This window comes from Lepus europaeus, chromosome 16 (genome assembly GCF_033115175.1).
Source record: "Lepus europaeus isolate LE1 chromosome 16, mLepTim1.pri, whole genome shotgun sequence".
Taxonomy (NCBI): Eukaryota; Metazoa; Chordata; class Mammalia; order Lagomorpha; family Leporidae; genus Lepus; species Lepus europaeus.
This window is the reverse complement of record NC_084842.1, coordinates 89,798,032-89,824,983: the sequence shown is the minus strand read 5'-3', so window position 1 is coordinate 89,824,983 and position 26,952 is coordinate 89,798,032. Positions and strand designations below refer to the sequence as shown.

The window sequence follows — 26,952 nt, the reverse complement described above, 5'->3', positions numbered from 1 at the left end:
GGTGCAGGGTTGACCCCAGCCCTGGGCGGCAGGGAAGCACATTCACAGAGCCACAGTAGGTTAGGCTGCTGCCTGTGACACCCACATCTCATGTAGGCACTGGTTCAAGTCTGGCTGCTCCACTTCCAGACGAGCTCCCTGCTAATTTGCCTGGGGAAGCAGCAGAGAGTGACCCAAGTACTTGGCCCTTGTACCTACTTGGGAGATCTGGAGGAAGCTCCTGGCTTTGGCTTGGCCCAGCCCCAGCTGTTGCAGCTGTTAGGGGAGTGAACTAGCTGATGGAAGAGTCTCTCTCTCTCTCTGTCTCTCAAATAAATAAATCTTAAAAATAAACAATCACTTAATTTCCTTTTTTTAAAGATTTATTTATTTATTTGAAAGTCAGAGTTACATAGAGAGAAGGAGAGGCAGAGAGAGAGAGAAAGAGAGGGCTTCCATACGCTGGTTCACTCCCCAGTTGGCTGCAACAGTAGGAGCTGTGTGGATCTGAAGCCAGGAGCCAGGAATTTCTTACGGGTCTCCCATGTGGGTGTAGGGCCCCAAGCACTTGGACCATCTTCTGCTGCCTTCCCAGGCCATAGCAGAGAGCTGGACAGGAAGTGGAGCAGCTGGGACTCGAACCGGCGCTCATATGGGATGTGGCACTGCAGGCGGTGGCTTTACCTGCTGCACCACAGCACTGGCCCCTGCCACTTAATTTCACTAGGAAGCAGCAGAGCCAAGGGTTAAGAGCATGGGCTCTGGGGCAGGATGGCTCAGCTGCCACTCTGGGGGTCAGCCTTTAGTCCAGGACCTGGGTGATCTTGTCCTTTCAAGTTATGTGGAATATTGTGCACACCACGTAAGCCCTGCCTGGCCCAGACACTGCGGCCGCCGTGTTCTGAAGCTGGGCTCGTGCAGTGTGCTCATCCACTTGGTAACTTGTCTGAGCTCCGTCTTTGTGCGAGGCCCGGGGGTGGGTGTTGGGAGTCAGTGTGGAGTGCACTGGGTGCAGGGGTGAGTACCTCTGCCCTGACTGGGACTGGCGTGCTGAGAAGTGTGGGTGGACAAGGTGTGGGTCCTGGTCGGCATGCAGGGGCTCCGTGCTTTTCATGCGTGCTCTCTGAGAGCATTGCTGGAAGATACCTTCCTGCCAAAGGGGAGCCCTGAAGTCGGAGAGAGAAGTATTTAACCCAGGACTGTGCTGAGAGGATTCGAGGTGATAGCTGTGCAGAAGTTCAGATTAGGAGCTCCGAGTAACCCTGCAACAGATGTTACACCTGGAAGTGAGGAATAGGGAAGACGGCACCGGCCTGTTGTTAGCACGGAGTTGAAGAACAGTGGCTTTAGGAAAACCAGCAAAATCTGTGATCCAATTATGTAGCAAAACAACATGTAGGATAATTGTACAGAAGTAATGATGATAATAAAAGATAATCCATTTGACTGTTACCCTTGGGACACACAGTAATTATGACCTTTTTCTTTCATTTTGAATTGGGTCACATTAATAGGCTTTGCAGTGAGTGATATTTATGTGTACATGGTAAGGTACATAAGTTTTTAGACTTCTAGGTAGAACATGTACGATTTAACTGCTCCAATTCTGATCCAGCTCCCTGCTAATGGCCTTGGAAAAGCAGCAGAGGATGGCTGAAGTGTTTGTGCTCCTGCCACCCACTGGGGAAATGTGGATGAAGCTGCTGGCTTGGTCCTGGCCCAGCTCCCGCCTGCTATGGCCACCTGCGCAATGGCCAGGACAGACGGAAGATCTCTGTCCCCCCTTTGCTCTGTGTCTCTCCCTCTCTGTCTCCGTAACTCTGACTTTCAAGCAAAAGAGAAAGACTTAAATGGTGCCCGCTGGGGCACGGGGACTTGTTGCTGCTGCCAGTGGAGTTTAGGAGGGCCCAGCGAGGTGCGGGACGGCTGGGAGCTGGTTTCCGCTTTTCCTGGTGAACGGTGGGAACTGCTGTGCTCAGAATGGACGGCTTACAGTCGGTGAGCTGGTTACCGGAGCGGGTGCCGCAGCCTCTTCCATAAGGGGCCGGGCGGCAAATGCTGTGGCTTTGCAGGCTGCGCCATCTCTGGTGCCACCCTCGACTCTGCCAGTGTAGTGCAAAAGCAGTCCCAGACGATGATAAGAGGCCGCATTCAGATGAAATCTCATGTTCGAAAGTAGGCACGGGCCAGACCTCGGCTGGAGACTGCAGCTCGTCGGTCCTTGCTCTTTGGAGGTTTCCATCAGAAGGGTTCAAGCAGGGAACAATGTCGTGGCATAGCAGGGTTTGAGTCCCAGCTGTCCTGCTTCCCGCCCCGTCTGGCTCCCTGCTACTGTACCTGGGAAAGCAGTGGAGGATGGCCTAAGTTCTTGGTCCCTGCCTTCCACATAGGAGACCCAGATGGAGATTTGGACTCCTGGCTTTGGCCTGCTCTTGTCCTGCTGTTGAATCATTTGGACACTGAATCAGTGGATCTCTGTGTTGCTCCTCTCTCTGTTTCTCCCCCTCTCTTGTCACTTCGCCTTTCAAATAAGCAAAATTTTTTTTTAATCTAAAGAAGAGTTAAAACAGGTGATAAAGGTGAGACTTCGTGAGACTTTTGCTTTTTATTTTTTTTAAGAGTATTTATTTGAGAAGCAAAGTTACAGAGAGAGGGAGAGATAGAGAAGTCTTCTATCTGTTGATTCACTCCCAGATTACCACAATGGCTGAAGCTGGACCAGTCCAAAGCCAGGAGCTTCTTCTGGGTCTCCCACGTGGGTGCAGGGCCCAAAGCACTTGGGCCATCTTCTACTGGTTTCCCAGGCCATCAGCAGGCAGCTGGATCAGAGGTAGAGCAGCTGGGACACAAACTGGCACCCATATGGGATGCTGGCGCCGCAGGCAGAGGCTTAACTACTACAGCACAGCGCCGTCCCTGTATGTGTGAACTTCTATGATGCTAAACGTAGGGTTGGCAAGCTTACCAAGTAAAGGTACAGGATACCAGTGAAATTTGAATTTCAGTTAAATAATGAGTAATTTGTGGTATAAAAAAGTGCCAAATTGCATGGGACTTACTTACATTAAAAATTATTTTTATTTATTTGAGATTCAGATTTTACCATGAACTCTTATTTTATCTGATAATTCTTTTTTTTTTTTTTTTTTAAGATTTATTTATTTATTTGAAAGAGTTACAGAGGGAAGAGAGGCAAAGAGAGAGGTCTTCCATTCGCTGGTTGACCCCCCAATTGACTGCATAGGCAGGAGTTGCACCAATCCGAAGCCAGGAGCCAGGAGCTTCCTCAGGGTCACCCACATGGGTGCAAGGGCCCAAGGACTTGGGCCGTCTTCTGCTGCTTTCCCAGGCCATAGCAGAGAGCTATATCGGAAGTGGAATAGCTGGGTCCCAAACCAGCACCCATATGGGATGCTGACGCTTCAGACCAGGGTGTTAACACACTGCGCCACAGTGCCAGCCCCATTATCTGATAATTCTAAAGGGAAAAATAAGTTCATATATACTAATGTGATACAATATTGAAAGTACTAATCCACTTTGACATGATGCCTTTAAAACTTTTTTTATTTTAGAATTTATTTATTTATTTTAAAGAGTTTCAGAGAAAGAGGGAGAGACACAGAATCATCTCCATCTGCTCTTTGATTGTAAAGGCTCTCTGTGGGACTGCATCCTCAGGTGTGCTGGGCCTCCTTCCCGCGTCAGTTCTGGGAACTGCAGGCCTTAGCGTGCTGCTGCTCTAATGGAGGGGATTCATGTCACACGAGAAAGCTGCGGAAATTTAGAAAGCAGCATGGGAGCTAGTGACCCACTTCGTCATGATGGTAGGGAAAATCTCAGGGGGAGAAATGCAGCCCAAAAAAACCTATGAAAAAAAAAGTGAAGGGGCCGGCTCCGTGGCTCACTTGGCTAATCCTCCACCTGTGGCGCTGGCACCCCGAGTTCTAGTCCCGGTTGCTCCTCTTCCAGTCCAGCTCTCTGCTGTGGCCCAGGAAGGCAGTGGAGGATGGCCCAGATCCTTGGGCCCTGCACCCGCATGGAAGACCAGGAGAAGCACCTGGCTCCTGGCTTCGGATCCGTGCAGCGCCGGCTGTGGCGGCCATTAGGGGAGTGAATCAATGGAAGGAAGACCTTTCTCTCTGTCTCTCTCTCTCACTGTCTAACTCTGCCTGTCAGAAAAAAAAAAAAAAAGTGAAGGTCCGGTGGTATTGCACAGTGGGTTAGGCCACTGCTCACAATTCTGGCAATCCTAACAGGGCCCCGGCTCCAGTCCTGGCTGCTCTGCTTCTTACCCACCTCCCTGCTGATGCACCTGGGGAAGCAGCGGAGGACGGCCCATTCCTTGGGTGCCTTCCACCCATGTGGGAGACCCAGCTGGAGTTCTGCTCTTCTGGTTTCTGTATGGACCAACCATAGCCATTGTGGCTATTTGGAGAGTGAAGTAGTGGATGGAAGATCTCTTTCTCTCTCTCTCTGTCCCTGTCTCTGTAACTCTGCCTTTCAAACAAATAAAATAAATGTTAAAAAATATGAAAGTAGGCCGGCACCGTGGCTTAACAGGCTAATCCTCCACCTTGCGGCGCTGGCACACCGGGTTCTAGTCCTGGTCGGGGCGCCGGATTCTATCCCGGTTGCCCCTCTTCCAGGCCAGCTCTCTGCTATGGCCCAGGAAGGCAGTGGAGGATGGCCCAAGTGCTTGGGCCCTGCACCCGCATGGGAGACCGGGAGGGGCACCTGGCTCCTGGCTTCGGATCAGCCAGATGCGCCGGCTGCAGCGGCCATTGGAGGGTGAACCAACGGCAAAAAGGAAGACCTTTCTCTCTGTCTCTCTCTCTTACTATCCACTCTGCCTGTCAAAAAAAAAACAAAACAAAACAAAAACAAGTCTGGCTTCAGCGCTGTGGCATAGTAAGTTAAACCTCTGCCTGAGGTGCCGGCATCCCACTTGGGTGCCAGTTTGTGTCCCAGCTGCTCCTTTCCCCATCCAGCTCTCTGCTATGGCCTGGGAAAGCAGTGGAAGACGGCCCAAGTGCTTGGGCCCTTGCAACCGTGCATGGGACCAGAGGAAGTGTCTGGCTTTGTACGGGCCCAGCTCTTAGCTGTTGCAGCCATTTGGGGAGTGAACCAGTGGGTGGAAGACCTTTCTCTCTGTCTCTCCCTCTCTCCGTCTGTAACTCTGCGTCTCAAATAAATAAATCTGAGGAGGAAAAAAACCAGAAAACCATGACCAAAGGCAGGCATTTGGCATAATGGTTAAGGTGCCAGTCAGGACTCCCGCATCCCACTTTGGGGTGCCTTAGTTCAAGTCCCATCTCTTCTCCTGTTTCTGGCTTTCGGCTAATGTGAATCACTGGGGGCGGCTGGCAGGTGATGGCTGAAGTAGCTGGGTCCCTGCCACCCACGTTGGAGTCCTGGATTGAGTTCCTGGCTCTTGCATCAGCCTGGTTGTGTGGGCATTTGAAGAGCAATCCAGCAGGTGAGATATTTCTCTCCTTCTCTCAAATCAGTTAAAAACAAATGAAACAGAGCCATGACCAGCATGCCTGTGTTTCTGTGGTTCTAGGTTTATGAACTGACTTTGCATCACACACAGCACCAAGACCACAACGTTGTCACTGGGGCGCTGGAACTGTTGCAGCAGCTCTTCCGGACTCCCCCACCAGAACTCCTGCATGCTCTGACCACGCCGGGGGGCCTCGGGCAGCTCACTGCGGCCAAGGAGGAGTCTGGTGGCCGGAGTCGCAGTGGGAGCATTGTGGAACTTCTCGGTAAGTTATTAGCAAGGTCCGTCTTAGAGTTAACAGTGCAGTAATAAACTGTTAGTTCCCCTGTTGACTTATGGGCCCCGCTCCAAGCTGAGCAATCCATATCTTAACTCCTGAGAAAAGCTCACAGTGGGTGACAAATCGTGGTCCATTATTTAACACCCAGCCCCTGACTCTGGTGTGGCTGTCTCCTGTGGCATTTCTGGTGTCCTTGGATGAAAACATTGAGGAAGGTGTTTGAGTGTCTTTGGGTTCTCAAGCTCTCCGCTCCTTTGGGTGCTGGCTTCAGAAATCTCCTGCAGTCTTCACCCTTGCAGCCACCTATACTCCCCAGTCTCTGCTTCTCTATTCAGCACTCAGGGCGCTTCTGATTCCACAAAGGCTTGCGCCCTGGTGCTGTGGGCGCAGTCGGCCATGTCTGACAAGAGGGCCCCCTTTGGGAATGCTTGTTCCCTGGGTTCTAGAATGCAGCGTGGCACCCAGCAGGTCTGAGCTGAACGTTGGCTGAGTCTGGGCCTCCGTGTTGCTGCATTGTGTGCGGTGGGCGTGGCTCATGGCATGGGCCAGACCGGCTGACGGGTAGGCTGACGGCTGCCTCCTGTGCACCTGCAGCGTCCATGTGCCTTGTTCACTTGGCGATCAGGAACTCTTTTCTCTATGGGCGCATATGCTATGATTAATGAGGAGAAAATTGGTTTCTAATGATTAATGATAGTTTCTAATGAAAATGTATACTTTTTTAAAGATTTATTTATTTATTTGTAAGGCAGAGTTACAGAGAGGAAGAGGCAGAGAGAGAGAGAGAAAGATCCTCCATCCACTGGCTCACTTCCCAGGTGGCTGCGACAGCCAGAGCTGTGCCAATCCGAAGCCAGGAGCCAGGAGCTTCTTCCAGGTCTCCCATGTGGATACAGGGGCCCAAGCACTTGGACCATCTTCCACTGCTTCCCCAGGCCATAGCAGAGAGCTGGATTGGAAGTAGAGCCACCAGAAATTGAACCAGCACCCATATGGGATGCCAGCACTGCAGGCGGCGGCTTTATCCGCTGTGCCACAGCGCCGGCCCCTATGCTTGATTATTAGTTGACCATGTGACTTGAGATTTCTTTTCTTTTTTTTTTTAATTTTTTTTTTTGGACAGGCAGAGTTAGACAGAGAGACAGACAGAAAGGTCTTCCTTTTTCCGTTGGTTCACCTCCCAAGTGGCCGCTACAGCCAACATGTTGCGGCCGGCATGCTGCGCCAATCTGAAGCCAGGAGCCAGGTGCTTCTCCTGGCCTCCCATGGGGTGCAGGGCCCAAGGACCTGGGCCATCCTCTACTATACTCCCGGGCCACAGCAGAGAGCTGGAGTGGAAGAGGGGCAACCGGGACAGAATCCGGCGCCCCGACCGGGACTAGAACCCGGTGTGCCGGCGCTGCAGGCAGAGGATGAGCCTAGTGAGCCGCGGCGCCGGCCTGAGATTTCTAATATTTTTAGTTTGGCTTTGTAAGTGTAATTTATTTGAGCTATTTTGATGTTTTAGCTCACATCCTTATTTGAGTGCAAATGTGCAATTAAAATGCTGAATTATGGTATTTAAGTACTAACTGTGGCATGATGTCCACATTTTCTCTTGTTTGAAAGTTGAGTCAGACTCTTTGAAGATTTTCCAGTTTCTTGTAGATTTTAGCAGCCTTGTTTCATCTGTCACTTTCCGTGATTTGCAGCTGGAGGGGGTTCCTCATGCAGCCCTGTCCCTTCAAGAAAGCACAAAGGTGAGTGTTCCGGGGTCAGTGTCCGGTTGACTCTGGCCGCCTTTTCTGTGTGAACACTTTGGCCTCCGTCTCGTGTCCTCAGTGAGTGCAATGTTGCAGGAATCTGATAAGCAGGCCAGGAGAGTCCCGCAAGGGTGGCTTTTATGAAAGCCTGGAACAGGCCAGAGAGTACAGGTGTAGGCCTGGTGGGCCGCAGGGTCTCTTTTGCAACTGTTTCACTCTGCCCCGTGGAGGGACCTCAAGGAGCCCTTGGCTCTGGCTGCTCTGTGGAAACTGGCGGTCCAGTGTCCTGTGCTCGCTCCTGCTTTTGGGAGTGGGTGGTGGCTTTTTGTACAGGTAGTGAACCTTCCTGATGAATTTTGTTTTGTATTAGGAATATTATTAAATGGCCCCTTTGATTATTTTAATTTGGGTTTAGTTATCATTTTTCAGCCACATTTAACTCTAAATGTATCAAAGTGTTCTAATACAGTTTATTTTAGTAAATTGAAGTATTTCTGATATGATCTGATAGTTTTAGTATATTATCACTTTGTAACACCAAATATTTTCTTTTCCTCTGGATTTCCATTGGAATGAATTGTTGTCTTTTTCTACCTTGAAATCTTAAAACACTAAACCTTTCTCATGTCAGGATTTGAGTAGTATTTCCAATAATATTTGCAGTATCAAATGGAATTTTTTGAAAAAGATTTTATTATTTGAGAGGTAGAGTTAGAGAGATCTTCCATGCACTAGTTCACTCCTGAAATGACTGCAGTGGCTAGAGCTGGGCCGATCCGAAGCCAGGAGCTTCTTCTGGGTCTCCCGCACAGGTGAAGGACCCAAGCACTTGGGCCATCTTCCACTGCCCTCTCAGGCCATAGTAGAGAGCTGGATCGGAGGAAGAGCAGCTGGGATATGAACTGATGCCCATATGGGGTGCCGTCACTGCAAGTGCACGCTTAGCCTGCTACATCACAGCACTGGCCCCCGAATGGGATCTTAATAGGAGTCACGTTCTAGAATTCACGGAGTTAAGTAAACATTTCCTAAACCAAACTTGAATACCTATACTGTTTGGTCCATCATAGTGTGGGATGCCGCTTACTCCTTCCTGAGGTTTAGCCAAACACTGAGATTGTTTAAAAGCCAGAAGGATTCTTGGAAGTTCTCTCTGTATTCTTGAATTAGAAGAGATTCTTAAATACAGCTTTAACTTACCTTAATACCAATTTGTTTATTTGTTTTGTAAATGGGATTTTTAAGGAAAGATTTAGTTGAAAGGCAAGGGTTGAAGGTGGAGGGAGGGAGATTGATCTTCCATTCACTAGTTCACTCCCCGGATGCCTGCGACAGCCCAGGTCGAAACCAGGAGCCTGGAGCCCCATCTGGGTCTCCCACGCGGGTGGCAGGGGCCCATACTTGAGCATCTCTTGCTGCCTCCCAGGGTGTGCCTCAGCAGGAAGCTGAATTGGGAGTGGAGGAGCTGGGACTCCAGATGTCCCAACAGGGTTTTAATTGGTGCACTGCTCTCCCACGTCCCCCAAGCCTTTTGTTCCAGGTGAAATCTGGTGAAAAGCAGAGTCATTGTGTTGAACTTGGGATTGCGTTCAGGGAGGTGCTGGGCTCCAGTGGCAGCCCTGTCTTGTAACGTCTAGGACGGGTTGCCCTGGAGTGGATTTGCAGACCAATTCCCTGAAGTTTCTGATTTAAGGGCCCTATTATTTAGTAGCTATGCCAGGTTACCATGTTAATCACATCTAGATTGGTTTCCTATGCTAATTTTTTTGTGGTTTTATTGCTGTATCACTCTAAACTTATGGAAGTCATCATACCTCTGACCTGTTCTTTGAGGATTGGTAAGATTAGAAATTGCAAATTACCGATGGTTAACCAAGTGGTGTCATTTAATGATGTATACACGTAGTGTGGTCATCATGACTTAGAGTCCAGTTAGATTTTATTAAGATTTTTCATTTCCTTTTCCCCCTGCTAACATAATTTTGACACATGAAGTTTAAGGCAATCTTTAGAACCCGGGGTGCCGGCACCACAGGCAGAGGATTAGCCAAGTGAGCCGCGGCGCCGGCCTGTTGCTACTTTCTAAGATGGGTGAACGTTTCCTAAGCCAGAAATGTTAGAAAGGAATGCTGTCACACCAAGTCGATCCTGAGCAAGTTTGCAGTTCACAGGCATTTAATCTACCTTTGAGTCACAGAGGAAAAGACACTGCATGAGTGCAGGGTTTGCGTCATAAGCTGCTCAGCCCTGCCGTTTGGGGAAGCTACCCCTTGCCAGCTCAAGGCAGGGTCTGAGCTCCGGTCTGCGTGAAAATATATTTGTGGGCTGCCAGGAACAGCATGGGGAATACAGACAGGAGCTGCTTGCTGCCCATAAACGCCTGGAACAGGAGTTAGAGCTTTGTCTGAGGGGAAATGACCTTGAAGAGACACACACAGCACTAAAGGGGCTCGAGTCGAGTTCAGCAAGAGCACGTAGCTGAACGTGAGCAGGGGGCTCTGGTAGTCTGAGCACTTGGTCTTCACAGTGTGTGTGTGCGATCATAATACAGTAAAGCTCTATGGTTTCCAAATCAAAATGCACATGATTCTCAGTTCTGTCCTTTGGCCTGAGTTCTGGTTATTGCCTATAGAATATAGAAAGCAGATAACAAAATAAAGGGACTTAGGTATGAAAGTTATAAATCATTTCTGATGTCACATTGGAGATTTGATATTATCTGAGAGCTAATAGAATTGGATATTTTCAGCCATAGCTTACCATTTTTAAGATTCAGTAGTAATGGAAGTTATTTAAAAGTAACAATCTAAATCAATGAATACTAATTATTTAAATGCTTTGTGCTATATAGTTTGAGAGCCAGTTTTTAATTTTTTTTCTGTATAGATACAGTAATTTTAATAGTATTCTTAACATTGGCATTCTTTGTGTTGAGCACGCTTGAGGTATAAAATATCGACTTTGAGGGAAAAGGAAGTATGCCTTGGACTTTCAGTTCAGAGCAACCATGTATTTAATTTTCAAAGTCCTTATTTTAGCAAACTGAAGAGGCATGTTGCTGCATTGTTCACCAGGCAAAGCGCTCTTAGGAGAAGAGGAAGCCTTGGAAGATGACTCTGAGTCCAGATCAGACGTCAGCAGCTCAGCCTTTGCAGGTAGATGCGCTGTGAGCGGCCCTGGGGGCCTGCCTCTGCCCTCCCCAGCAGCCCCTAGGATGTTTGCCCAGCTATTGTCTGCCCCACCCCAGCCCGGCAGCTTCCAGGGTGGCCTCTGGGGGCAGCCAGCTGTGGAGCCGGCTGGCTGCTGTACAGGATGATTTGGACTTCTGTTTAACTTTCACTCTGAAACATGAGTGACTGTGTGTTCACATCACGTGTTTGATGCTTTCCTTGTTTTAGACTTTTCACAATTAGATCTTTCCTCCCTGAGCATGGCTTTTCAGGTAGGAATGTTGGGTGAAAATACCATGAATTCAATACTACATTGTTGGGGGAATGATATGAAAATTCTACTTGGATAATTTTTTTTAAAAGATTTATTTATTTATTTGAAAGGCAGAGTTATGGGGTGGGGGAGAAAGTGATTGATCTTTCGTATGCTATCGCTCCCCAAGCGGCCACAATGGTTGAAGCAGGAGCCAGGAGCTTCTTCCAGGTCTCCCAAGGACTTGGGTCATCTCCTGCGGCTTTCCAAGGCACATTAGCAGGGTGCTGGATCAGAAGTGGAGCAGCTGGGATTCTAACCATTGGCGCAGGTGGCAGCTATGCCACAGTGCTGACACTGTCTATGGATGATTTAGCTTGAAAGGCTCTCCCTTTGTTTACAGATAATTATCTAATTAAATTTGTGTGTATTTTATGAAAGATGAGTGTTAAGACACTAGAAACAACATTGAATGAGAATAGGTTTGTTTGGATAATCCTCTCTCAAAGAATATTTTTAGATAAATTAAAATAGATCAAGGTACTCCTCTTTTTTTTTTTTTTTTTTTTTAATTATTTGAAGGGAAGAGCTTGAGAGAGAGAGAAAGAGAGAGGGAGAGACAGAGAAAGATCTTGGCTCTGCTGATTTACTCCCAAATGACCACAACAGCCATATCTGGGGCAGGCTGAAAGCAGGAGTTTGGAATTCCATCTGAGTCTCCCCTCTGGGCGCAGGGGCCCAAGCACTTGTGCTGTCTTCTGCCTCCCCAGGTGCATTAGCAGGGAGCTGGGTCGGAAGGGGGACAGCTGGGACTCGGCCAGTGCTCTGATACGGGATGCCGTGGCTGCAAGCGGCAGCATAACCTTCTGCACCAGATGCTAGTCTTAAGATCCTCTATTTGGGAAGGAAAAATCTGAATAATTCCAGTGATAATTATTTATTAATTTATTTTACAAAACAAAATTAATTTTTCTCATGATTACAAAAGAAGAAGTTAGTACAGCAGAGATTACAGCTGTTGAGAACAGTTCAAAGCTCAGATGCCGACTGACCCAGGTGCCCCGAGCAGTGACTACAGCTAGCAGCTTGGTGTTAGTGTTTTCACAGTGATTTTAACACAGTGAGTTGTTTGGTTGGTTCTGTTTTTTCTTTTTTTTTAAGATTTATTTTATTTATTTGAAAGTCAGAATTAGAGAGAGAGACAGAGAGAGAGGTCTTCCATTCGCTGGTTCACTCCCCAGATGGCTGCAACGGCTGGAGCTGTGCCGATCCGAAGCCAGGAGCCAAGAGCTTCTTCTGGGTTTCCCATGTGGGTGCAGGGGCCCAAGCATTGGGGCCATCTTCTACTGCTTTCCCAGGCCACAGCAGAGAGCTGGATCAGAAGAGGAGCAGCCGGGTCTCAAACCAGCGCCCATATGGGATGCTGACGCTTCAGGCCAGGGCTTTAACCCAGGAGCACCGGCTCCTGGTTGGTTCTGTTTTTAAATGGATATTTAAAAACTGAACTAAGATAATGTGGTATGAATTTATGCTACCGGAAAATAGGACTGATTTAGAGACCTTGGAAGAAGGCAAGCCCACCCTCAAGAGACGGAAACTTCTCTCGTTTCCAACTGCTACTAGCTCAGAGCGCCTGGGCCGACCAGTCAGCCTCCTGTTCTGTGTTGGTAGGCTGCCTCTGAAATACATGCCTTTACCTCCTGTTCCAGCTAAGGCTGGAATGGTCGAGTCAGACCTTGAACTTCAGTTTTTGCAGTGAAATACCATTTATTTAATAACTAGTATTTAGAAGCGATGCTTCCCCTTACTGTCTTCATGCACGTATCACAGTGAAGGCCAGTTGAGGGGTGCGTGAAGGGTGTGCTGCTGTCCTGCCTTTGGCCTTTATTAGTGCGTATCTTCCCTGTATTTCAGAGTGCTTTGTAGCCGAAACATTTGGTAGCAGTGAACTTTTTGTCATTTTCCACTCGTTCTCCTGCCGTTTGACCAATGCGAGTGTCTTTGTCTTCAGCCTCAGTAAAGAGTGAGATCGGGGGAGAGCTGGCCACCTCTTCAGGGGTCTCTACTCCTGGTGCTTCGGGTCACGACATCATTACTGAGCAGCCCAGGTCGCAGCACACATTGCAGGCGGACTCGGTGGACTTGTCCAGCTGTGACCTGACCAGTGCTGCCACTGACGGCGACGAGGAGGACATCTTGAGCCACAGCTCCAGCCAGATCAGTGCTGTCCCATCCGACCCTGCCATGGACCTCAACGATGGGACCCAGGCCTCTTCACCCATCAGTGACAGCTCCCAGACCACCACTGAAGGGCCTGATTCAGCTGTGACCCCATCTGACAGTTCTGAAATTGTAAGTGAGCAACGGGGCTACCTGTCGTCCCAGGCTCTTCCCTGGAGGCCCAGGCCTACTTTTTTCCGATGTCCAGTCTCAGCAGGGACAGCGCAGCGGCCATCAGCTCACATCCCTCCCTTCCCTGAAGGAGATGGCTTCGTGTCTTGGATTGAGTACACTTGTATGCACTCTGCTAAAGCTGAGTGCATTTTATGTTTTTTTTTTAATTGTTTATTAATTTATTTGAAAGGCAGAGAAGTAGATCTTCCGTTCACTGGTTCACTTCCCAAATGCCCACAACAGGTAGGTCCGGGCCAGGTGGATGCCGGGACCTAGAACGCAATCCAGGTCTCGCGTGTGGGCGGCTGGGACCCAGCTGTGCATTCACAGGCAGCTGGGTCTGGAGCGGAGCGGGCTCAGGCCAACACGATGCTGTAGGATTTCAGCATCCCCAGCCTCGTCTTACTCTGTGCCAAATGCCTGTCCTGAAGCTTACATTCTTTAAGACCTTGCTGGGCCCTGGCTCCCTAAAACTCCCTACAGAGTCTGTTATCATCTTCTCCGCAGCCTTCAAACAGCACCAGTCCCGAGGCCTCTGAACTGCGAGGTAATGGACAGGAGGCACGTGCAGGATGTTCTCATCAGAAAGTTTGCTGTACATGTGTACTGAACTTTCTACCCATTTAAAAAATTATGGTAAAATATACGTAACATAAATTTGGCCATGTTAACCATTTTTAAGGGACTTGTAAATAATGCCGTCCCCACCCCCCTCCAAGTGTCTCCACCTTGTACTGAGCTGCCTGCCAAGGATACAGCCCTCTCCTCACACCCTGGACGCCACCACTCTGCTTTCTCTCTAAGTTGCACTGCTGCAGGCCTTTCATGCCGCTCTGTCTTTTGTGCCTGGCTTATTTCAGTTTACAAAGTGTCTAAGGGTCACCCAAGTCATAGCCAATATTAGCATCTCCTAACCTAAAAAAAAATTTCTGTACTGAAAGAGAGTGAGAGGAAAATCTGCCATCTGCTGGCTCATTTTGCAACAACCAGGACTAGGCCAGGCTGAAACCAGGAACCAAAATCTCATTCCAGGTCTTAGTACAGGTGGTGGGGACCCAACTGCTGAGCCATCATGACCTGCTGCTTCCCTGGCTGTGTGCCAGCAGGGAGCTGGGATCGGGTGGTGCTGCTTCCCTGGCTGTGTGCCAGCAGGGAGCTGGGATCGGGTGGAGCTGCTTCCCTGGCTGTGTGCCAGCAGGGAGCTGGGATCGGGTGGTGCTGCTTCCCTGGCTGTGTGCCAGCAGGGAGCTGGGATCGGGTGGAGCTGCTTCCCTGGCTGTGTGCCAGCAGGGAGCTGGGATCGGGTGGAGCTGCTTCCCTGGCTGTGTGCCAGCAGGGAGCTGGGATCGGGTGGAGCTGCTTCCCTGGCTGTGTGCCAGCAGGGAGCTGGGATCGGGTGGAGCTGCTTCCCTGGCTGTGTCTCAGCAGGGAGCTGGGATCGGGTGGAGCTGCTTCCCTGGCTGTGTGCCAGCAGGGAGCTGGGATCGGGTGGAGCTGCTTCCCTGGCTGTGTGCCAGCAGGGAGCTGGGATCGGGTGGTGCTGCTTCCCTGGCTGTGTGCCAGCAGGGAGCTGGGATCGGGTGGTGCTGCTTCCCTGGCTGTGTGCCAGCAGGGAGCTGGGATCGGGTGGAGCTGCTTCCCTGGCTGTGTGCCAGCAGGGAGCTGGGATCGGGTGGTGCTGCTTCCCTGGCTGTGTGCCAGCAGGGAGCTGGGATCGGGTGGAGCTGCTTCCCTGGCTGTGTGTCAGCAGGGAGCTGGGATCGGGTGGAGCTGCTTCCCTGGCTGTGTGCCAGCAGGGAGCTGGGATCGGGTGGTGCTGCTTCCCTGGCTGTGTGCCAGCAGGGAGCTGGGATCGGGTGGAGCTGCTTCCCTGGCTGTGTGCCAGCAGGGAGCTGGGATCGGGTGGTGCTGGTCTCAAACACAAGCACCTGAAGCAGCAGCTTGACCGCTGTGCCGAAGCCCACTCCAAGTTTCCTAACTTTTAAGGGCGAATGTGATTGCATTTTGCTTCTCTCTGTCAGTGGACATTAAGAACAGGATAGGTGTTTTTGACTTTAGAGAAATTTGATTGTACACAGCATTTTAAAATAGACATGAGATGGTGGAGGGAATACAAGAATGCTGCATACAAACCAGGAGCAATGCGTGCGTTGAGATGTGATGTCCGTCATGATCTGTCCCTTGCCTCTCCTGTCTCCTCCCATCCCCCTGAGCTGTCACCAGCGAATGAATGTTCTGCTGTGGGGTGGGATCTGGGATTCGGCCTTCAGCCCAAGAGCTCTTAGTTTGCTGACCTGCAGGGAGCTAACATTATCCTTTGGTGTCTCACTGCTCCAGTTCTTTGTAGTCCATGAGGTGCTTCCCTGTCCTTTAACTAATCAAATTACTTAGTCAACACTTTATTTGGTACCTTTTATGCTCTAGGGATTGTTCAGAGAGCTGGGGTGAAGTAGAGGACACAGTGTTCAGTACTTACGCTCGTATTTTAGAGAGGGTGGCCAGTGCTGCTTAAAGGCCTAGATTCTGAGTCTCTGGCAGCCCCTGTGATCTCTGCAGGGAGAGTTTGAGAGCAGCGCCATGCAGAGTGAAACCAAGAGAGCAAATGTTCTTGCAGAAGCTGTGTGGTGCTAGCGTGGTGCACAGGCTGAAGTTTGCGGTCCGTCTTGTGAGTGTGCACGTGGGGGACAGGCATCCCCAGTGATGAGACGCAGTGTGCACGTGTGGACAGGCATCCCCAGTGAGGAGACGCAGTGTGCACGTGTGGACAGGCATCCCCAGTGAGGAGACGCAGTGTGCACGTGTGGACAGGCATCCCCAGTGATGAGACGCAGTGTGCACGTGTGGACAGGCATCCGCAGTGACGAGACGCGGTGTGTACGTGTGGACAGGCATCCCCAGTGAGGAGACGCAGTGTGCACGTGTGGACAGGCATCCGCAGTGATGAGACGCAGTGTGCACGTGTGGACAGGCATCCCCAGTGAGGAGACGCAATGTGCACGTGTGGACAGGCATCCGCAGTGACGAGACGCAGTGTGCACGTGTGGACAGGCATCCGCAGGGATGAGACGCAGTGTGCACGTGTGGACAGGCATCCGCAGTGACGAGACGCAGTGTGTACGTGGGGGACAGGCATCCCCAGTGTGTACGTGGGCCATGGTGAGTGCTGCAGAGAGAAACACGTAGTAGGGTAGGAATCTCAGGAGACAGCTCAGCCTGGTGGAGAAGGCCTTGGCTTCGCCCTGTCATGGCTCTGCAGTCCCCTCTTTGCCCCAGCTTGCTTTCTGTACAGATGACAATGCCGCAGTCCTGGTGATTCGGCTAGGAATCAGGGCTCCAGGGGAAGCCCGTGACGCTGCCTGGTGTGCAGGGGCAGGGAGTGCTGTTGGCGTGGAGACTGTTTCTTGTTTTAGCTTCTTGATCGGCTCAGCTGTTGCTTTTCTAAACCCTGTGGAGGGTAGAAGGTGGAGAAAATAACTTTTCTTGGTGGCTTTTGGTTATGTTGTTTGATTTTTAAAATTAATTTTTTAAAAGATTTATTTTACCGACTTGAAAGAGTGACAGAGAAAGAGAGTGATAGAGAGATCTTCCCTCCAGTAGTTTACTCCCCAAATAGCTGTGACAACTGGGCCTTGGCCAAGCTAAAACCAGAAGTCCAAAGCCCCATCCAGGTCTCCCATGTGGGTGCAGGAACCCAAGTACCTGGGGCCATTACCCACTGCCTCCCAGGTTTATTAGCTGGAAGCTGGATCAGAACCTGAAATGTGGAGTGGTGGGACACGGTGATACAGTCTGTGTGCCCCCAGCAGGCACCCCTGCTTTTAATAAAGGAGGGTTTGGAATGATTTTTTAAAACTTGATACACCAAAAGAAGTATTTCAGTAATGATTTGCTAGTAAAGCACCCTAGAGATTTCAAGTGAATGAAATATTTTGCAACCTGAAATCACGACCGAAACTTTGGGCTAAGCATAGGAGATACAGAAACCATATGTAGTGGGTTTGATATCAGCAGTTTAAGAAATACCTGTTATGTTACTAGATTTTTGTCTGAAAGTCTTGTTTTCATTTCTGACATCCTATATGAATTTGTTTATGAAGACAAGGATTTTTGTTTGGGTTTTTCTTTTTATATCCAAGAGAAATTTCCAGATTGGAATTTCTTTAACATCTTTAGAGCTATATAAGCTTTTCATAAATTGGTGGTGGCTGTGATCCATAGACTCGTGGTGATGTCTGTGGCGTGTGTTGTGTGCACCTGCCGTCATTCAGTTTCTTGATGTGGTGGAGGTGGCTGTGGCTTTTGCCCGGCCGCGTGTGAGGCCTCGCCTGTTGGTGGTCACACTCAGAATCCTCACAGCCCCCCTTGAACCGCTCAGGTGTTAGACGGCGCCGACAGCCAGTATTCGGGCACGCAGATCGGACAAGCCCAGGACGAAGATGAGGACGCCGCCGATGCCTTCAGGAGCTCCTCCCTCGGTGGGTTGACGGCAGGTGACCTGTGCATGGGGCTGCGGTGTCTGCCTGGGGCCTCTTCATTAGACCTCTTTTCTGGGTTGTAAATAGCAGATGAAAAGGATCCTTTGGGGAATACTCATATTTTTCTTGAACTTTGTATGAATAAGTGTGTTTTTGCTTGAGCTGGGAACTTATTGCTCCCTCTTGGTCTGTGCTTTTGAAGCCCTTCAGCAGGCACATTTCCTGAAGACCACGGGTCACAGCAGACAGTCTTCCGACAGCAGTGTAGAGAAGCTTGTCGCCCGAGACGAAGCTGCCGACCCAGGGGCTCAGGAGAGCAAGGTGAGGGCCGGGCAGTTCTGCATCCCTGCTGGGCGGAGCCCAGCCCGGCTGGTGTCTGCCTGGCTTAGGGCCGTTCCTCTCTGGGCTTACTGCCCCTGTAAACAGCGGCCTCTTCCCAGGCAGGTTCTCTCTGCCCTCCAGGTGCTGCCCGAGTCCGCCCCACACAAAGCTTCCCTGTGCTCAGTGCTGTCCTGCTGGTTCCCTGCCGTGCGTGGTGGTCGTGCGTGGCCCTGCAGCATGTCTTTCCTTGTCCCATTATGCTGTTTGTAAAACCTCTGTTTTCTGTACAGAAGTGTACTGTCTTCCTTTGAGGGCCAGGAGCCATGTGTTACAGTCAGTCCCACTGGTCAGAATTGCCGTTGCGTGCTCCTGCGGTCTCTGCCGGTGCCCACTGTACCTCCTGCCCCGGGCTGCCCTGGGCGCCGTCCTCTGCCTGCACAGCTTCTGCGTGTCCTCCAGAACGCCGCCTGCACTGCTTCCCGTGCAGCCTTTCCACCGGGTGCCCTCCCTGCGTGCCAGGCTGGTCCTCTGCCCTGGCCCGTGATGTGTGCTGCACTTCTCTGACCTGCCATGATGGCTCAGATGTTTGCTTAGCGAACTGAGGGTTTTGTCTTGTGGTCATAAGGCAAACAAACATCAGTTTCTCTTCTGTAGCCATGTCGAATCAAAGGTGACATAGGACAGTCTGCCGATGGTGATGCTGCTCCTCTCGTCCACTGTGTCCGCCTGTTATCTGCTTCATTCTTGTTGACTGGCGAGAAGAATGGTAGGTGCGGACGGTGAGCTGCCGGTTGCAGAGGTCAGCTCGGTGGTCTCATTGTGCTTTTTGGCCATAGTTGCAGAGGAAGTGCGCTAAGGGCCAGCTGGGGGGAGCTGAGGGCAGTGATGGGGATAGGTAGCTTACTGGGTCCAGTGTTGCTTTGAAAACTGAACGTCTGCTGCTTTGGGTCTGAAGGTGGTCGGTGTTTCCTTTGCAGTGCTGGTTCCAGACAGGGACGTGCGGGTCAGTGTGAAGGCCCTGGCCCTCAGCTGTGTGGGGGCAGCGGTCGCCCTTCATCCAGAGTCCTTCTTCAGCACACTGTATAAAGCGCCTCTTGACACTGTGGAACACCGTGGTATGTTAGAAGGTCATGTCCTCTTCCTCCGTGGTTTCACACAGTCTTGCTATTTTGGGTTTAGAGCAGTGGTGTTTGAGCCTGTGTAATTCTCCATAAAACATGAGTAGTGCTAGTCTTAATTTCATGAACTCCCTCTAGATAGGGTGCTCATTTTTGAAACATACAACAAAAGCAGAGATCTGAGAACATTAGGAGCCAGTTTGTGTACCTGTTGGATTTAGACCTACAGTGCAAACTGCGTGTTCCAGGTTGGCCTGAGTCCCGCCCAGAGAGGGTGGGGACAGAGATGGGGGAGGCCTTGGCAGGCCCTGTCTTCTGCTGTGCACAATTGGTGGGGAGGAGAGACCCTCCTGCCCCTCTCGAGGGAGTTGGCACTGGGCGAGTGTGCGGTGACTTAGTTTTGAAATGAAATCTTAGCGTGTTGTCTGACAGCCTGGTGTTGTCGTCTGAAGGTCGGCGTGCTGGGGGACAGCAGCAGTCTGTGATTTAGAATCCTTAACCTCCACCCCCAATTTGTTTTTAAGATTTATTTATTTGAAAGGCAGAGTTAGAGAGGAAGAGACAGAGAGAGAGAGAGAGAGAGAGGTCTTCCATCTGCTGGTTCACTCCCCAAATGGCCACAATGGCTGGAGCTGGAGTTACAGAGAGAAGGAGAGGGAGAGAGAGAGAGAGAGAGAGAGAGAGAGAGAGAGAGAGAGAGAGAGAGAGAGAGGTCGGTCTTCCATCTGCTGGTTCACTCCCCAAATGGCTGCAACAGCTGGGGCTGGACCAGGCCACAGCCAGGAGCCAGGAGCTTCGTCCACGTCTCCCACGTGGGTGCAGGGGCCTCCCAGTGACAGCAGGGAGCTGGATTGGAAGTGGAGCAGCTGTGAGTCAAACTGGTGCTGGTAGCTTAACCGCTACACCACAATGCCAGCCTCTATTTTTCCTAAACCACTGAGGGTTATTGTAGTCGTCATTTCTAGGTTTGGAAAGTACCACCCCATCCTACCTGCCTCTTTTTGTCTTTGTTGAGAAGTCAGCTTTGATTCTGAGGCAGAAAGCTGATGGTGTGGGGTTGTTCAGTGGCTGAGCTGTTTGTTTTCACAGAGGAGCAGTATGTCTCAGACATCTTGAACTACATCGATCATGGAGACCCACAGGTCAGAGGAGCCACTGCCATTCTCTGTGGGACCCTAATCTCCTCCATCCTCAGCAGGTCTCGCTTCTGTGTGGAGGACTGGATGGGCACCGTTAGAACCCTGACAGGTAACAGCCAGCGCTTCACTGGGGGCTTCTAGATATCACTCCCAAGTTCAAGTTTACACGGAGATACGTTTATTACTTGTTCTTTGGTTAGGAAATACATTTTCTCTGGCGGATTGCGTTCCTTTGCTGCAGAAAACTTTGAAGGATGAATCTTCTGTTACTTGCAAGTTGGCTTGTACAGCTGTGAGGGTGAGCATACTCTTTTTTTTTTTTTTTTTTTTAGATTTTATTTATTTATTTGAGAGGTAAAGTTAAAGACAGTGAGAGGGAGAGACAGAAGGAAAGGTCTTCCATCTGCTGGTTTACTCCCCAAATGGCTGCAACAGCCAGAGTTGTGCCAATCTGAAGCCAGGAGCCAGGAGCTTCTTCCGGGTCTGCCACATGGTGCAGACCCGTATGGGTGACCGGCACCTCAGGCAGAAGATGAGCTTACTCGCCACGGCGCTGGCCCTGAGCATCCTCTTGTGGAAAGCATGCCTTCGGTCGGTGGACACTGACCGTTATTGCAGCCAAACAGGAGCGTCATGTGGTGTACTTGCACGTATCGCAAAGTTGTCAGCAGTAAGAAATGTGCTACCCATCAGTCAGATTTAGAAATAAAATGCTGCCAGTGGAGTTAAAGCTTAACATTCTAATTTAAGTTTTAATTCTCATAGTATTTGTTTGAAATATACATTTTCCTGAATGGTATATTTAGAAATAAACGTTGGTCATTGAGTGTAAAATCTGTTGAATTTTAAGATACCAAACCCATGGTATTATTGGAAAGTCAGCACTAGGAATTATCTAATGAGCCTCTTTGTACCAGGTGGAATGTCCTGCCTCCTTTAGGTGGCAGCATGTGAAGCCTTTTTTTTTTTTTTTTTTTTTGCCAGGCGGAGTTAGAGAATTATAGACAGTGAGAGAAAGACAGAGAGAAAGGTTTTCCTTCCATTGGTTCACTCCCCTAATGGCTGCTACGCCAATCCGAAGCCAGGAGCTGGGTGCTTCCTCCCAGTCTCCCATGTGGGTGCAGGGGCCCCAGCACTTGGGCCATCCTCCGCTGCCCTCCCAGGCCACAGCAGAGAGCTGGACTGGAAGAAGAGCAACTGGGACTAGTACCCAGCGCCCCAACCGGGACTAGAATCCAGGGTGCCGGCGCCGCAGGCGGAGGATTAGCCAAGTGAGCCACGGCACCGGCCATGTGGAGCCTGTGGCTGAGAAACCACAGGTGGCCAGCCGACCACAGTTACCACAAGACCCCGCCCACTGTCAGATCTGGGGTGCATCCCGTGTCTGGGTCTCCTGGCCTAGCACAGTTTTTCTCCAGGCCCACGTGTTTGCCAGGTTGCAGCCAGTTGTGTCTTTTGTTGTGCAGAATGGAGTGTGTTGGCAGCACAGAACAGGACAGCGTCCCAGCTCACCTGATGACTTGTAGGGAAGGGATGGCAGCGGGAGGCCTGCCCTGTTTCCTTAGGCATCCACATACACAGCAGCACCCAGGGAGTGACACTTGGTGTGGGTCCCTGGTCCTAATCTGGGCTCTGAGTATGTATGGCTGTGTTGAGTGGTCTCCCGTTTCAACACAGAGAAATGGGTGTGAAATGTTTGAGATTTGAGGCCAAGAGTTCCTGTCAATGGAAATGGAAGGAAAGAAATAGTTACATGAAAGGGACATACTTGCTTTTAAACTTAAATTTACTAAGGAAAAGTTTGTACCATGAACGTTTCTGAGAAATGTGGGAAAAGTGCAGTATCCCTGTAGCAGTTAATAAAAGCACCACGAAACAGCAGTGTGTGCAGAGTGCCACGGTGCGTGGCGTGAGCCTGCCACCCTTCCCGGCCCGTGTCTTCCAGCATTGCATCGTGAGCCTGTGCAGCAGCAGCTACAGCGACTTGGGCTTGCAGCTGATCATCGAGCTGCTGGCCCTGAAGAACAGCTCCTACTGGCTGGTGAGGACAGAGCTCTTGGAAACCCTTGCAGAGATCGACTTTAGGTGAGTGAGTCAGCTTCATTAGGTTTAAGGAACAAAAGCTCAGAACTTGCAGCTGAACCAGTCCCGGGCTTGAACTAAGCTGGAGCTGAACAAGTCCCTGGTTGCTCACTGATGCAATTAGTGCAGGTTATCAGTGGTCCTGTGCATCAGAAATCCAAGTAGTTTAGGAAGATTAGAGTGGTTTTCTCCTTCCCATTAACTTTTGCTGAACTTCACCCTATACTTGGAGTATTTATTTATTATTATTTATTTTTTATTTGAAAGGCATAGTTACAGAGAGAGGTCTTCCATCTGCTAGTTAACTCCCCAAATGGCTGTAACAGCTGGGACTGGGCCAGACCCAACCCAGGAGCCTAGAACTCCATCTGGGTCTCCAGTATAGGTGGCAGGGAGCCAGGCACTCGGGCCATCTTCCACCGTTTTCCCAGGTGCATTAGCAGGGAACCAGATCAGAAGTTGGGCAGCCGGGACTCGAAGCGGTGCTCACAGGGGCTATTGGAGTTGTAGGCAGCAGCTTAACCCGTTGTACCACATGCTGGCCCCGTGTACCTGGAATGTTTAAATTAAGGTGGAGCAGTGGACTTTCTGATGATCTAAATGGTGGGAATAAATGAGCCCTGATTTTTAAAAACTTTATTTTTATACCTTTTCTTGTTGTGGCTCAGTGGGCTAAGCCACTGCTTGGGTCATCTGCACTCTTAGCAGAATCTCTGGTTCCATCCTGCCGCCTCTGCTTCAGTCTAGCTTCCTGCAGAGCCTGTCCTGGGAGGCAGCAGATGCTGGTTCAGTTACTTGAGTTCCTGCCACGTCCATGGGAGACCCAGCTGGGATTTCTGGCTTCTGACTTTGCCTGGCGCAGCATTGGCTGTTGCAGATGTCTGAGGAGTGAATGAAAGATAATCTCTCCCTCTCTCTCTGCCTTGCAAATAAGTTAAAACAAACATTTTTAAATTTTAGCTTATGCTGTGTTTTAAAATGTTTTCAAGTTTTTTTTTTTTTTTTTTTTTTTTTTTTTTTTTTTTTAAGGCAGAATTAGAGAAGAGAGAGAGAAATATTTTCTGTCTGCTGGTTCACTCACCAAATGGCTGCACTGCTGGGGCTGGGCCAGGCTGGAGCCAGGAACCAGGAGTCTCATCCGGGTCTCCCACATGGGTGCAGGGGCACCAGATTTGGGCTGTCTTGTGCTGCTTTCCCAGGCACATTAGCAGGGAGCTAGGTTGGAAGTGGGGCAGCTGGTATTCAAACCAGTGCCCATATGGGATACTGGCATCTCGGGTGGTGGCTTAACTCACCAAGCCACAACGCTGGCCCCTTTAATTTTTAAATCCTTATTTATTTATTTTCGATTTATTTGAAAGACAGAGATCTTTTGAAATAGTGATGTTTATTTTACTATCTTTTTGAGCCTTCCTGAGAGGAATGTCCATTTGGTTAATTTGAAACTACCGCTCTGTTCTGTCCTTTGGCACCTGCGTGCCGTCCAGGTGTGGGGTGAGCCCCTGTGCTGTGCTGTGTCACATCTGCATGTGAGTGTGGCGTGTGTGCAGAGCACTGAGGACAGCGTCCCTCTTGTGTTCTTCCCCCAGGCTGGTGAGCTTTCTGGAGGCGAAAGCCGAGAGCTTGCACAGAGGTGCTCATCACTACACAGGGGTAAGCAGCTTGTGTTCGCGAGGTCAGGTTTACCTCCCAGGACCTGGGCTTTCCTGGTGCTGTGAGATTTCTGAGTGCACTCGTGTGCTAGGTGCTTTTCAAACACAGTTCACATCATGAAAGTTGTTGCACGGCATGGATTTAAGACTGGTAATCTTGAGATCTTTGCCACTAGCTTTCCAAAAATATTTTAGCCAAAATTTGATCAAATACAGAGATGACCTGTTTTTATCATCCTTCTCTTGAAAGCTTTTAAAACTGCAAGAACGAGTGCTGAATAACGTTGTCCTCCATTTGCTTGGGGATGAAGACCCCCGGGTGCGACATGTGGCTGCAGCGTCATTGATAAGGTACTGTCAATCCGTGTTCTGTCTGGGGACCTTTTGGGTGACCCACTCGGTGGGATGTTAATAGGAAGAGTGGGAAGAATGCAGAAGCTCTAGGGAGTGCTGAGCTCAGTTTCAGCCATTTTACTCTGAAATGTCCAAAAAATTATTCGCTGCCATCAGATTCTAAAGTGACAATAAAACCAAAGCCAGTACTAGCCTTGCGTCAAAAAGCAGTGCACTTTGCTTGTCGTGGTTGTGGGGATTGCAGAGGAGCACGCAGAAGGACGCGCAGCTCAGCTTCAGCCCTGCGCGGGGAGGTGACCGCTGTGAGCCCAGCTTCTGCGGGGAGCAGGGGGGACGGTGGGAGGGAGGACCGTGAGCGTTACCTGCTTCCTAACGTAGAGCACACTTACTTTTATGCTAGGCTTGTCCCAAAGCTGTTTTACAAGTGTGACCAAGGACAGGCGGACCCCGTCGTGGCCGTGGCAAGAGATCAAAGCAGTGTTTACCTGAAACTTCTCATGCACGAGACACAGCCTCCTTCTCACTTCTCCGTCAGCACCATAACCAGGTACGCACAGCGCTGTCCTCTTCTGACGCCTTTCTGTAGGCCGTGTTTTCGGAAGCACACTTTGGGTCAGGACGTTTGGGGGTCATCCTGCCTGGTGGCTGTTGGTCTTTCTCAGGGTGTGTCACAGCACCTCTGTACCAAAGCCCTGCTTTGGGCGCACAGCAGGGGTGATGGTGATGTGCGTCTTCTGGTGAGTCCATGGCGTTACGTCTGACTCTCGTGTGTCACCTGAAAGCTTGCCCTTTAGAGCTCGTGTTCTCCTGAAGAGGATGGCGTGCTGCCCTGCCCGTGGTTTTCAGGGCTGTTGACTGTGCTGAGTGTGGTGACATAATGGCCACACCTACCTTGCTCTCATCTCAGTCTCAGCTGAGTAGAGCAGAAATGCTGTAGCAATTTAGAGTTTTCTCTGTTTGTCAATGCTATTTTAAAAATTAGCTTTATCTGATAATGTCTTTTCTACTGAGTGGCAATTTTTTTTAAAAAAAAGCAGTGAAACTAAAAAAAAAAATCACTTGCTGCCTTTTATCTGCATTCGGAACTCAGCTTGTCACATTTTGAAGTCAGTATTTCTGAATAAATAGCACCTTTTTCTGTAAAGACTGCTTATAAAAAGAAGAACACGTGCAGGTCACTGCTTGTCACCTTAGTGTTTTCCTCTTGGGGATTTTCATTTGCTTAGCCTCAGAACTGGCACTTTCCTCTCTGAAGATCCAGGATAAGTAGAGGCAGCATACGGAGCTGAGCAGAGGTTTGCTGACAAGACGAGCTCCATGTTCCTGGAGGGTGGTCCCAGGCCGCGCCTGCTTCAGCCAGCCTCTCGCTCAGCCATTGCCTGAGGCCAGCTCCCAGCCGTACCTGTGTGCTGCTTGGCTGCCTCCTGTCAGGGTCTCTGTGTGAAAATGAAATCACGTCTGCTGAGCTTTGTTGTCAGGTGTCTCTGAGGTACAAAAGTGAACCAAGTGTGAGCTCCCCGTGGGTGTCCTTTAGACAGTGGGGGAAATAGAATTTGTGTATAATTATGCTGGCGATAGAAGATGACGCAGGATTGGAATACGACGTGGCGCTGTGTGCGCTCAGGAGCGCGGGAAGGGCTTGCCTTCATTTTGGAGTCAGGATAGTTTGCCAGGCGTCCTTTGAACTTAAAGCTTGAAGAACTGGTGAGTCTTCGAGGAGAGCGAGACCCCACTGGGGCACCGCGAGGGGGGATGCAATGAACCCGGCCCCTTTACAGAATAAAGACCAAATTCACTTCTGGTTTCTCTTTAACTTAGAATTCAAGACTGCTTTAACTTCTTTTAGCCTTTAATCTTAAACTTGGAATGCCATTTGGTCTTTTAAAATGTCATTCGGTCTTAGAGAAGATGTTGTCTCCATGTTTTTCTTATTAGAGTATACAGGGGCTATAGCTTACTGCCAAGTGTAACCGATGTCACCACGGAGAATAACCTCTCGAGAGTCATCGCCGCAGTCTCTCATGAGCTCATCACGTCGACCACGCGGGCGCTCACAGTACGTGCTGCTCAGTCGGTCTTGGGAAATCAGTTTCAGTGGACACTCTGGTGGCTGTGTGGTAGTCCCTGGGGAGATCCTGGCGTGAGTGCCTACTCTGAGGCTTCCATGAAATGACCTTTGAGGAACAGAATCTTGGTGTATTCCTACAAGATCAATGGAGATGGATGTTTTTTTTTTTTGAGTATTAAAGTAATACATAACTTGTCTTTAAAATTTCAGCTAATTTAGAAATGCATAAAATAAAAACTACCATAATTTGAATTGGTAAGAAATTTAAAATACCTCCAATATTGGTGTGGGCATTTAGCCGTGCCACACGTTGGATTGCCTGGGCCTGCCTGGCTCCAGCTGCTGTCTCCTGCCTCCTGTAGACCTTAGCTGGCAGCAGTGATGGCTCAAGTCACTGGGTCCCTGCCACCCACATGGGA

At 49.9% G+C, this 26,952-nt stretch overlaps 1 protein-coding gene across 2 annotated transcripts in view; it reads left to right on the top strand.

The window, feature by feature from the left end:
• The window catches only part of HTT (huntingtin), a 173,676-nt gene that overhangs the window by 50,288 nt on the left and 96,436 nt on the right, over positions 1–26,952 (top strand). The window contains exons 9-23 of one of the 2 annotated variants that reach the window (XM_062212854.1): positions 5,546–5,750; positions 7,457–7,504; positions 10,582–10,662; positions 12,942–13,282; positions 17,700–17,799; positions 18,002–18,120; positions 18,775–18,886; positions 19,098–19,235; positions 20,328–20,486; positions 20,578–20,675; positions 22,323–22,462; positions 24,049–24,112; positions 24,362–24,462; positions 24,866–25,012; positions 26,401–26,521. In XM_062212854.1, the coding sequence (XP_062068838.1) occupies positions 5,546–5,750; positions 7,457–7,504; positions 10,582–10,662; positions 12,942–13,282; positions 17,700–17,799; positions 18,002–18,120; positions 18,775–18,886; positions 19,098–19,235; positions 20,328–20,486; positions 20,578–20,675; positions 22,323–22,462; positions 24,049–24,112; positions 24,362–24,462; positions 24,866–25,012; positions 26,401–26,521 (1,974 nt within the window). The remainder of the gene's footprint in view (positions 1–5,545; positions 5,751–7,456; positions 7,505–10,581; positions 10,663–12,941; positions 13,283–17,699; positions 17,800–18,001; positions 18,121–18,774; positions 18,887–19,097; positions 19,236–20,327; positions 20,487–20,577; positions 20,676–22,322; positions 22,463–24,048; positions 24,113–24,361; positions 24,463–24,865; positions 25,013–26,400; positions 26,522–26,952) is intronic. The other variant, XM_062212855.1, reaches the window with a different exon arrangement.